At 42.0% G+C, this 12019-nt stretch overlaps 2 protein-coding genes across 2 annotated transcripts; one reads left to right on the top strand and one right to left on the bottom strand.

Moving 5' to 3' along the window:
• Positions 1-106: 106 nt before the first annotated feature.
• clec3ba (C-type lectin domain family 3, member Ba) lies at positions 107-2240 on the top strand. The gene is made up of 3 exons (XM_052065786.1): positions 107-509; positions 576-671; positions 1459-2240. The coding sequence occupies exons 1-3, from the start codon at positions 407-409 to the stop codon at positions 1857-1859; spliced, it is 600 nt and encodes a 199-aa protein (XP_051921746.1). The 5' UTR covers positions 107-406; the 3' UTR covers positions 1860-2240.
• Positions 2003-11904, bottom strand: cdcp1a (CUB domain containing protein 1a). Its single transcript, XM_052065749.1, has 9 exons — positions 11676-11904; positions 10128-10334; positions 8720-9079; positions 8284-8652; positions 6979-7176; positions 5667-6029; positions 5155-5502; positions 4977-5064; positions 2003-3863 (listed from the first exon to the last, which is right to left on the bottom strand). Exons 1-9 carry the CDS (start codon positions 11743-11745, stop codon positions 3446-3448), a joined length of 2421 nt encoding a protein of 806 aa, XP_051921709.1. The 5' UTR covers positions 11746-11904; the 3' UTR covers positions 2003-3445.
• Positions 11905-12019: the final 115 nt, after the last annotated feature.

The following is a 12019-nucleotide window of genomic DNA, read 5'->3' as shown; positions in this document are numbered from 1 at the left end:
CACGACTTGCACTATCTTGCACATGTAGAACACGAATCTCTCAAGATTGCACTTGGGTTGACTTGGATTTTGAACAGCTAAACAAGAAATATTCACTGATCAAATGCGTGGCAGGGGACTTCAATAATACTGCTCATTAACTTTCACGAGCAGGCTGAACACATTTCAAAACCAAATACTCATGTCTTTGTGCTTGCCAAATGTTTCAGCACACTTCTGTTTCCCGCCTCCCCTCACGCTTTCCAAACAACACAAACGTTTGTAAGACATCTGCAAAACATTTGTGCTGTCCGAGATAAGAGGTCTTCGTCCAAACGCTGCACCGCTCAGCAGTGTGGCTCTGACTTGCATGCAAAGCTGCAGGCTGAAATCTTTACGGTGCGTTTGAAGAGTTTCCTGAAAGAATATGATGGAACGCTTGCAAGGGCTTTGCTTGGTGTTTTGCCTTCTTCTGCTGATGCAATGCACACACCAGCAAACAACAGAAAAGAAGAGAAGCACAAAGAAAGGTAAGTTCAATATGCACGCTTGACCTCAGGATGTGATGCTAACTTCATTTCTTTGAATCATGACAGACGCTACCAATGCTGCAATTGAAGAACTAAAGAAACAAATTGAAGACATTGTTTACGACCTGAACTTGTTGAAAGAGCAGCAATCTCTGCAATCAAGTAAGTTTGTTTCATAACCCAGATAAATATCGTATTGATATGTATATGCGAGTACTATTGTTGATCAATGCAAACGTAATAGGTCATATTCCAAAGCATACCACATCACGTGAAATCTAATTTTATGTTTTTCAATGGAAAGGAGCATTCCGATCCAAAATTGACCACGTGTCTATTCATGTCGTCAGTACAAAATAACACGTTTTGATCCAAAGCACACCACATCGTGTGTCGTCTAATTTTCTGCTTGTCAATGGAAAGCAACAGCTATGGATCCAAAGCACACTACATCGTGTGTCGTCTAATTTTCTGCTTGTCAATGGAAAGCAACAGCTATGGATCCAAAGCACACTACATCGTGTGTCGTCTAATTTTCTGCTTGTCAATGGAAAGCAACAGCTATGGATCCAAAGCATACCACATCATGTGTACTTGATTCTTATCAATAGAAAGGAACAGAGCTTGATCCAAAGCATACCACATCATGGGTAATTTAATTTGATCTGTCTATCAGTGGAAAGGATCAGATCTTGATTCAAATCGTACGACACTATGGATAGTCTAATCATATCTGTGTGTCAATGGACATGAACAGCTCTTGATCCAAAGCATACCACATCATGGGTAAGCAAAGGTTATATGTGTCAATAGAAAGGAAATGAGACAGATCCAAAGCACGTGGGTACAATGACCTCATTTAATCTGTTAATCGAAAGTAGCAGCTCTTGATCCAAAGTATACCACATCATGGGTACGTTAACGTTATCTGTCAATCCATCCACGTCAGTGTGTCTGCGTGGAACAAAGGTCCCAGGCAAGTGTTTCCTCGCCAATCCGGTCAAGAAGACTTTCCATGCAGCCAGCGACGACTGCGTGGCAAAGGGAGGCAGCCTGAGCACCCCCTTGACAGGCGACGAAAACGACCAGCTGTACACCTACGTGCGTCAGAGCATCAGCCCGGAGGAGCCCATTTGGCTGGGCATCAACGACATGGTGACCGAAGGCCAGTGGTTGGACCAGTCGGGGTCCAACTTGCGCTTCAAGAACTGGGAAACCGAGATCACCATGCAGCCGGATGGCGGGCGCAGCCAGAACTGCGGCATGTTGGCCACCACGGCTAACGGGAAGTGGTTTGATGAGAGCTGTCGAGCTGAAAAAGCTTCTGTGTGTGAGTTCAACATTGTGTGACCAGAGGTGAATTCCAGGTGCCATGGAGACCATTTGAGTACAAAGGTCATTTTTGGATAATGCTTCAAAAGAATGCACAACATCATTAACCACTCCCTCATTTACAACAGTTGCCAATAGGTCATTTTTATTGTCATGTATAGTTTTAGTTTTTTTTTGTTTTAAAACATTTATTGTCAAAGCAAAACAATAAAAGCATTACGTTGCTGGGAGATTTCAAAGTAAACACCAATGGATTTCTATCTTTATATTCTTATATCAGCTAATAAACCAAATACAGCTAAAAAAAAAATTTTGCAAACGCTATTCCGTGCCATTTCTGTGCACCGCCTAGTCCAGAAGCTTCGGATTAAATTAAATATTTTGGTCTGCACAGCAGAATGAGTCCTCTTATGACCAAAATTTCAACAAGCTGTTATTGACGACTTTAACCAAACTCGGCTTTGACCTGTGAGCTCAGAGAGGTTGAACATTTGAGGAGGAAGCAATTTGTTTGAAAAATGAAAACCACAAAAACAAATGAGGCCTTGAATGACTGAATACAATACTCACTGTAAATGGTATGCTCGGGGGGTGCCAGTTACAAGCCAAGATGATCACATAAACTGTCAAACCTCTGGGGGCTATATTTGCTCCTCCCTGTCACTGAGTCAAGATTCTGACTCATTTGAGTCAACAAAAACGTGCAAAGGGGAATTGTGTCAACTTTTTCACCCTCCAAATGAAATGACCTCACAAAAGTTGATTCAACTGGAGGAAGCTTACGTCAGACTTAACATGTAAAGGCAAGGTCAGAAATTTGGGATTTTAAAGTGAATCTGTTTTGGGATCTAAGAATTTACAATATGCAGTCTTACAGTATGCAATGTACATAGAACTGCTCCCACAAATTAGTTATAGCCTAAAGTTGCAATTTTATTTAAAATAAATGCCTTTAATTCTTAATGAGAAGGAAAGTGCGCGCGTGCACGCACACGCACACACACACACACACACACCAAAGCTAAAAAGACAGTAAATGTGCTATAGCAGCACACCTTGAGTTCCCACGATAAGTGACTGAATGGTTGTCTGTCTCTAAATATGCCCTTTGATAGACCGGCAACCAGTCCAGTGAGTAGCCTGCCTTCCGCCTCAAGTGAACTGGTGAGTTTTTAGGTTCTTTGCAAGCTTCCGTGCAGGTGGAGAACAAAGGATGCATTTCTTTGAGCTACTTTATTATTATTAAAAATGGCTAAAAGGTATTTAAATAACACATGCAAAATGCCTGTTCCTCAACATGCGATTGGTACAAAAGTACAATTTGAAAAGCAGGCCTTGTTCCAAAAATATTTTCTAGTTGCACTGGTCACAAGCAGTAAAGGGTGACTCGGTTCAGATTTCACAAGAGAAGCTCCGCCACTTGGAATAAAAGCAGACACCGGCAACTGGCAAGTCTGAACACATCTAGTTTGTGAATTTAGTGCAAAAACCCATGCAGGAAAAACAAGGTCTCGTGAGGCCAAGCTTTAGTTTGTCACAAAGTGACACAGGAATGAAAATCTCCGAGTTAAAATAAAAAAGTCTGGTGGAAATCCTGTATCCAATTAGTTGCCTCCCTCCGGCTCCAACCTTGCTCCCATCGTGGCTGTGTTGTGCTTATCCAAGGCGGGCTGGGCCTCGTAAATCACATTGTCCACAAGGGCGTCGCTGTGGCTAGGGGGCCTGTTGGGAAGCGGGGGTGCCTGCTGAGGGGGCAACGGATACGCTTGGTAGACCCCCATCTGGATGTTGTTTGAGTCTGTTGGCCCCGTGAAGGGCTCGTACACATCTGAATCTGTGTAGACGCCCATCTGCGCGCCCTTCCTCAGCAGGTGGGTGTAGACCAGCGTGTCCTCAATGGATTCGTATACATGGGACTCGTTGTCTTCGCGGGTTTTAGGGAAGCCGTTGTGCCCGGGCTTGAAACTGCTGCCGTTGGGATTGTAGATGGACACCTCATGACTGAGCTTCTTTTTCTTCTTCCTGTTTGGGCGTGCGCAAAGAAAAATCAGTGTCATACAAGAGCTCTAAGGTGTTCCACTTTAAAAGTCAGGCGAGGTATCATGTCTGTGACATCTTAGCTCTTCTTTTTACTGAAACCCATTGAAAAAAAAAGACATGATCTTCAAGATTTTTACAGATTTCAAGAAAGGCGCAATGAATGATTGCATTGGCTTTTATGAACAGTTTTTCAAGACAAAAAAATGATCGTGCTAAAATTGTGGCCAGGGGAATGAGTAATAATCTGACAAATGATTGGTTTGATTTTTAGAGTACATACAATACACAGAAGACAGAGATAGGGCACAGCGTTACGTATTCCTGCATTGTCTAATGCCAACCAATTAGAGGTATTGTATGTAAAAATTCAGCCTTTACAGATATCATTTTGCTCACTTTTAATGAACAATAAGTGGATATCGTGAAGTTGTGAAGAATTGCACTGCATCCCATCGGAGCTGTTTCAAAGTTGCTGTTACATAAGACATTCCAAAAGTTTTGCTATCAATTAATATGGTTCATTCAGTCTTTTTTTATATATATATAACATATTATATATATATATATATATATATATATATATATATATATATATATATATATATATATATATATATATATATTTATTTATATATAACTTCTCATTCTGTAGTCTCTCTAAATTATGGATGCTCTTTTTAGTACTTACCCAACAAGTACGTTATTAGGTACTTGCCAAGACGTTCCCGTCCTTGGAAGCTAAATACCACAAAGAGCACCCCCCTCATGCCACGAGGTTTTGACTTGCGCATTGCACAATGGAAAGAAATATATGTATTTTCTTGTATGTGCATGTTTATACATAATTTTTATGGTTTTATCGTGATGGTGTCAATGCATGATTTCTTTTCAGCATTCTTTTCCCATAATGCTTCAGGGTATTGATGTAGGCATGAGCACACCTGATGCACTCGCAAATACATTTGAAAGGATTTGCCAGTCAAATATGTTTACTCCACACTGGCAGTTCCACACTGCCCTACTAAGTCAATAATAAATCTAAAAAAAGAAATTGTTTATTGAAGAATCGTCAAATCATATATGTGCAGCGCTTACTTAATTACGAAACAGACAACCACCAGCACGGCGAGGAAAAGGATCACCAGGGCAGCGACCACGCTCACGACGATGATCAATAGTTGGTCTGAGTGAGAGAAAATGTTGGCCAGAGTTGCACTTCACTGTTTCCGATGTACAAATTGAACGTTGCACTTGATAGAAGTCGAAAACGTACTTTTCTGAACGGTTAGCTCGGTGATGACCATGAAGTCTCCTCTCTCAGGCATACAGTTGGACATGTTGAGGTAGAAACTCTCAGAGACGCTGATCTCGTCGGCCGCCTCGTCTTCCCTGCGACTGTAGTCCTCCTCCAGATTGTCGAACCTCTGCACCCGGATATTGGTGTGCCGGTTGGCACACTTGGGCTGGCTGAGGTTGACGAACTTTAAGTGCGCCTCCATCTTCGGGGGGAGCGTGATGATCCAGGAGACGGTGGCGTAGGACTTCATCCCTACTGGCCAACCGGGCGTCGCCAAAAGGAGTGTCGTGTCTCTTTTGGGGGACACTGTGAATATGTATCTCTCTGTGTTGCACAGAAGAGACCGTCAACATCAATACACAGGTTTCTTATTTAACTATGACTACTATTACATTAATTTAATCAATTTGCCATGTCAATACATATTGAACAATAGGTTTCAGAAAAGCGCCACGTTGTTCAAAATTAGGATTCAAACCGTTTTCTACCTGCTATCTCCTCTTTCAAACTAGCCATCAACAAAGGCTTCACAGACGATCTCGGCCCTCGGCCCCCCGATCCTCTCATGGTGACGGATACGTTGGTGTGGATTTGGACCTTCTGAATGGCCCCCTGAGGACAGAAGTGGCCTATAGTCGTGCCGTCATCCTCCGTCAGGGCAATGACATTGTCATCGCACAGTTGACCCGGCAGGGACTGCTGCAGAGGTAAAGAGGTGAGCTCAACAGTGCCATGAGGAGGAGGGCGGAGGGCCCAGGTCACAGCGTTTAGGGGGGACGGGAGGCAGCTCGGCAAGGAAGGAACCATAAGAGGCACTGGACCCTTAGGGCAGTTTTCAAGTTGACTGCAGCCTGTGCAAAAACATGGGGGATAGCATAGATCAGGGGTGTCAAACTCATTTCACATTGTGGGCCACACACGGACTCGGTAGATGTCAAGTGGGCCGAACCATTAACATTATACCATACTGTGCTATAAATAACCACAATATCATCTCTTTCCTTAGTTTCGGTATAAAGAAGCATTTGGCGCTTTCATATCATTTGCTGTGTTGGGTCTGTCTCAGTGACAGACTGAGACTGCTGTTTTCTTCTCTGATCAAAACAATGTTGTCTTCTACTGTGATCAAAACAGTGTGCTTCATAGCGGATAATCCACAAATTGCATTTCATTTAAAATATTCACTTTGTGTCTTTAATGCATTTTTTCCCACTTTTAAATTATCCTGCGGGCCAGTTCGAACCTCCTTGGGGGCCGTCTCTGGCCCACGGGCCGTAGTTTTGTCGGCCGCGGCATAGATGATGGCTTTTTTAGGAAAGTGGCAAAGAGTGCAACTGCAAAGTTGACACTTTTCCCACATTTTGTATTTAGGGATGCATTTATATCTTATACCAAAATTGAATATTTCCACTTTTTAAAAAACTTTTTCTACACACGTTTTATGTAGTTGTGTTTGTTTTAGGGTTTGCCAACTGTCAGAACTTTCACTTTGACATTAATGGGTGTTGTGTGTAAAAGTTTGAGAAATGAAACGCTTTAAAAATACCACTGTGAAACAAGGCTAAAATATCAAAACATAGAAAAAAGGGGGCACTGAATAATTTATGGATGCACTGTGGATGAAAGTAGAATTTTTTTGGGCAGTTTTAGCCAGGACATTGTTTACAGAAATAAATGTTACATTTTTATCGACAGACTTAAATGTTAACAAACTGTAATTGCAGCATGAGTGACTGTCACGAGTTAAAAAAAAAAAAAAAGCTTTGAACTCAAGCAGGCGTGAGTCAAATGCTGATTTACCAATGACTCCACTGGCTGTGACGTTGATGTCTTGAGGAAGGCAGTCCTGAAAAGACAGTTGAGAAACGCCTCCAGATGGGACGGTGATCTTCTCCATGATCACAGAGTTCATCTTCATTTCACATTGAGAGGCCGGCTTCAGCCTTTCCACGTGCAGAGAAAGGCCCCTTGTTTTCTTCAGGTCCACGCTACAGAGCACTGCAAGGGACAGCGGAAAGAGTTATGGCCCTTTTTCACCAAAGTCAGCGGCAAAACAAGATCCTTCACGTCACCGGAGGAGTTTCCCACTGAGCTACTGTCATTCATGACTACTGTAAGCGTTGAGTACGCAAACCCGGGGGCGTCGATAAATCGCACAAGTATTCCCGTCATCACGACGACACCTACGCTGATTTCAAAATTGTCTATGAAAAATAAATAAAAATTACTGGCACAGACATTATTGTTCACGGTAAAAAAAAATAATTTAAAAAGGGTTTGTCACACAGCAGGCCTCCGCGTTGCGCTCAGTTTCATATTTTGCCGTCACAGTCTGCACTGTTGTTCCAACAGGATATGAAAATGGAAAATATATGTGACCTGCCGCAACATGTCGTAACTCAATCAGTCTTCCTAACTGTTATGTGTAGCAAAACTAAACAAACCGCTTTGGTAAAAATGTTCGGATTCAGGGGTCATTTGCTCAAATAAAACAATCACGGTCTACAACGTGAAGTAATTAGAGCGAAGAGCTCCCATTTAACTTAAGCATTCGCAGGAAACTGATTTTCTTGCATGCAAGTAAAACAGCTCTAATTAATGTCATTATGCTTTTTATTGTGACAAAAATGTTTCATTAAAACAACAAACTACAAGTCGTGAGCAATCTGTAAAGGGGAGATTCAGACTTTTTGGAATAATGGAAAAACACAACAACACACAAACATTCACTCCATCACACATATCATTGTCAAAATTAATCCATCGAAAGCTTTTTCCAGTTTTTACCAACATTGCGACATTCATTTCTAATAAATAATGCATCAATATGAATGACAGCAGTAATTAAAAAAACTAACCACTTCTGTGAGTACAGCTTGTTTGGATACACCATAAGATAACCTAACTTTGTTTCCCACTTGAAACCACATTAAAATCGACACAAGCTGTGACCACCTTATTCCATAAAAGATGCAGCACGTACAATGACTGGTCTCCACAAAAGAAGCTTGCAGTCTAGTTAGGTTTGTGGATTCCACACTTGTGTATGTTTACCCTAACTTTGAAAAAACAATATTAATACTAGTCGTAAAGCAGATGATATACCTGGTGAGCGGATCTTTGAAGATGTCACCTTGAGTTTCAGGGAGAGTCCAGGAGAACCAGCTCGCCTTCTGTCCATCTCACAGTTCCTGAGAATCAGAGAAAAGTCTCCCTGATTCTGGACCGGCTGGCTGTCCCTCAGGCCCATCACCAGCGCCCGCCTGCCTTTGGTGTGGTACTCGGCCGCAGTTTCCTTCTTCAGACAACGTGGCTCCGTGAGGTCAAGGAACTCGATCGCTGTGCTTTGTTTATCCGTGAGCTCAAAGTACCACTCCATCACGTCGTCATCGGGAAAACTCTCGGGAAAGTTTGGAGAGAGCAACTCAGAGGAAGATGTCCCTCGTGGCAGCGCTAACGTGATTTTGGCAAGAGCTAAAAGAGAAACAACATTTTAGATTCATGACAAGATGGAGAAGATTGTATTTAGAAACTAACTTACATTTGATGTCCTCCCCACCAGACAGGGCAAAATAGTCATTTTGGACTTCTAGTCCTGGTGGGACGTCCAGAGAGAAGCTACCCTGGTTTAGAATCTGAGCGACGCTGATGGGGCCTGTCCTGCAGTATTTGCCAATGAGCACAGTCCCGGTCTTCTGGAAGGCCTTTAAAGTGTAAGTGTGCATATCTGAGCAGTTTTCAGATGGAGGAATTTGTCTCATTCCCTTGGTGAAATCCACTTGAACCGACTTTGGTCCCCAGGCTTTCAGGTTCCAAGTGAACCTGCGATGGAAATCCAACCACGGACCGAAGCGTGAAACCGCCCGCATGAGGTCCTCACCGCATGCCTTTGTGGTACATTCTGAAGAGAGATATTTAGTAGTGAGCATCAGTCTAGCTTGGGGATCAGAAAACTTTGTAAAATGTGCTCAATGACCACATTTTATTTTGAAAATGGTGAGATACGGTAGGTCATTAGCCCATGATCTAAACCAGGTATCAAACTCAAGGCCCGGGGGCCAGATCTGTCCCGTCACAGCATTTTATGTGGCCCGCGAAAGAGACAGATGACAACTTTCATAATGCTTGCTAAAATCTCTCTCAAAATTTCAAATTCTCACTTGTAATGAGTAAGAGTAATACTGTACGTATTTTCTTTTTACTAAACCCCTCATTACAGTAACTTCAACAATAGATGAATAAACCGTTATTCTTGACTTCTTTATATGGTTTCAGTCATAACGGCCCTCCATGGGAAACTGTAACTAAAATCTGGCCCATGACAAAAATGGGTTTGACCTCCCCCCCCTGATCTAAACAAAGAACGTAACCATATGCAAAAGATTTTTTGAAACAAAATATTCATTTATTTTACATTTTTTTACTGAGTTACAAGTAATTTGAATTATTAAACTAATGATTTGATAAAATAAATACATTTGATATTAAATGTCCTGTATACAGTGGACCCCCGCGATTCATGGGGGATATGAACTCAGTCGGCCCCTGAATTGTGAGCATCTGCGTTAAAAATGATGTGCAAAATAATCTTTAAATTAACAAACAAACAACCCTCCCCGATAAACCTCCAATATTTATTTACCACAAAAAAACAAGGGGGAAATTGGGAGAAACCCCAAACAGCGCCCCAAAATCGAAATTAAAATCTTAATTATTTTAAAAAATTGAACAATAAATATTACCAAACCATAAGCATGAAGGGGTCCACTCCTGTGTATACAATTGCTAATATTTGGTTCTATTTTCACTTCGAATAAGACAATCAAACAATTATACAATTTGATCAATGCATTTTTCAAAAATAAGTGCATTTTCAATTAGCGGCGTTGCATTACCTATCCCTGGTCAAGACAACACTCAGAACAACAGTATTTAATTGTAAATCTTACCAATCTTTTGTGTTATCTCCACCCTGAATTCATTTTCAGGTCGGGGGCAATTGAATTCCAGAGAGACAGGGACGTCGCCTTCGAACAATAGTGACTCTTCACAATTGCGAGTCGCTACAGAGCACACTTTGCATAATGATCCTTTGGCTAGCCTGCTGATGTTGACAGTGGTGCCTCGGTCAGGGGTGAACGTCAATGACCGAAACCCTAGAAATCAGTTGAAGAGAAGATGAAGGCCTTCATTTCAGCTCCATTGCACCAGACTAGATAATTTCACTTTCGATTCTCAATGCTTTCTAAAATGTCCAATTTGCAATGGGGTTTTTTTCAGTTATGAATTTGAGATCAAAATTATCTCTGCGAAGGCTTAAATATTTGTCAGTGGTGACTGACTGAATAACTGTCATCAAAGAAGGTATCTGTAGAGCTAAAATGTATCCTGCATACAAGGTAAAACCCATCCAGCTAGTTTATAACGGACACTTGTCCTTTTCCTGGTCATGGGTAAAATGGATTGGTCGCCCATCAATCGCGGGACAAACAACTATTCACACTCAATTTCACACATATGGGCAATTTAGAGCCTTTGCTAAATGTAGCCAGATAGTTTTTGGAATCTGGGAGGAAGCTGGAGTACCTGGGGAAAATCCACACAAGCGCAAGGACATCATTCAAACTCCACACAGGCAAGCTGGGCCAAGATTCAAACCCAGAACCTTAAAATGTTTAACCACGAATACACGGTGCTGCCAGGAGGTAACCTAATGTCACAAAGTCCAAATTAAATATGGTTAGTGCGTCAACATCACAGTGCAGAGGTACAGGGTTCAATTGCAACTCCGGCCCCTCTGTGTGGAGTTTGCATGTTCTCCTCGTGCCTGCGTGGGTTTTCTACGGGTACTCTGATTTCCTCCCAAATTCCAAAAACATGCGTGGCAGGCTGATTGAACACTCCAAATTGTCCCTAGGTGTGAGTGTGAGCGTGGATGGTTGTCTGTGTGCCCTGTGATTGGCCGGCAACCGGTTCAGGGTGTCCCCCGCCTACTGTCTGAAGATAGCTGAATGGATGGATATTACAGTTTTGGACCTTGTGTACTTTATACATGTCGTAATTCTAGTCAAATTTGTCAGATATTACAGTTTATAATTATTGCTCACGATTCTGTACATATCTATATTTTTATTTTAAGTTTGAAAATATTTTTTCCTGTGTTTATATATTTTCATGAGGTTATCCATTTGTGGCTTTTCCAAATTTCCATACAATTTATCCATCATTCAAAATAAATATCCAGCAAGTTGATAATGAAATGTATATGCAATATTGGCAGACAGATAGATAAAAGGCACACCGATACCATTTCGTAATGAAACCCATTTGCATTATGCTCCTGTTTGGTTTCTTTCACCAAGCAACAACCAGTACACTCCCAAAAGTCAACACCACCACAGCACTTCACACAATGTAATCTGCGTGATTCTTCGGTTACCCACCAACATCGCAGCAAGGGTAACTTTTATCGTTTAATAATTAAACTCTTAACTTACCTGAAGCCAAACTGGAGACAAAAAGCAGAAAACAAAGTGGGATTCCCACGAGCGACATGCTACCCAACATTTCACAGGTACTATCACTTTGTTCCAGAGTGAAATTACTGAACCTTTGAGCACGCTGCCCCCATTCTGCCTTCGTCTGGGGTGGGGGAAGTGTTCGGCAACAGTAGATCGTTGATGAGACCGCACCGTACCTACTTCCTGGATTTGTGTGCGCGTGTGTGGCGGTGAGGGTGTGTGCGAGGGTAGGGCTGGGGGGGCGTGGCAACTGCAGGTAAATGAAACAACTGCGCTTCTGGCCAGCCAGTTTACGTACACTACGTACGAAAGTAAACTAA

Source organism: Hippocampus zosterae, chromosome 5, assembly GCF_025434085.1.
Source record: "Hippocampus zosterae strain Florida chromosome 5, ASM2543408v3, whole genome shotgun sequence".
In the NCBI taxonomy this organism is placed as follows: Eukaryota; Metazoa; Chordata; class Actinopteri; order Syngnathiformes; family Syngnathidae; genus Hippocampus; species Hippocampus zosterae.
The sequence above is the reverse complement of the archived record's forward strand: the minus strand, read 5'-3'. Positions and strand labels throughout refer to the sequence as shown.

Excerpts from the sequence above, each read along its gene's own strand:
- clec3ba (XM_052065786.1), top strand. The coding sequence starts at position 407 with ATGATGGAACGCTTGCAAGGGCTTTGCTTGGTGTTTTGCCTTCTTCTG. Across the intron at positions 510-575 it reads GAAGAGAAGCACAAAGAAAG|ACGCTACCAATGCTGCAATT; the intron begins GTAAGTTCAATA and ends GAATCATGACAG. Across the intron at positions 672-1,458 it reads GCAGCAATCTCTGCAATCAA|TGTGTCTGCGTGGAACAAAG; the intron begins GTAAGTTTGTTT and ends CATCCACGTCAG.
- cdcp1a (XM_052065749.1), bottom strand. The coding sequence starts at position 11,745 with ATGTTGGGTAGCATGTCGCTCGTGGGAATCCCACTTTGTTTTCTGCTT. Across the intron at positions 5,503-5,666 it reads TTTGAAAGAGGAGATAGCAG|AGAGATACATATTCACAGTG; the intron begins GTAGAAAACGGT and ends TGTGCAACACAG. Across the intron at positions 5,065-5,154 it reads CGAGCTAACCGTTCAGAAAA|ACCAACTATTGATCATCGTC; the intron begins GTACGTTTTCGA and ends TCTCTCACTCAG.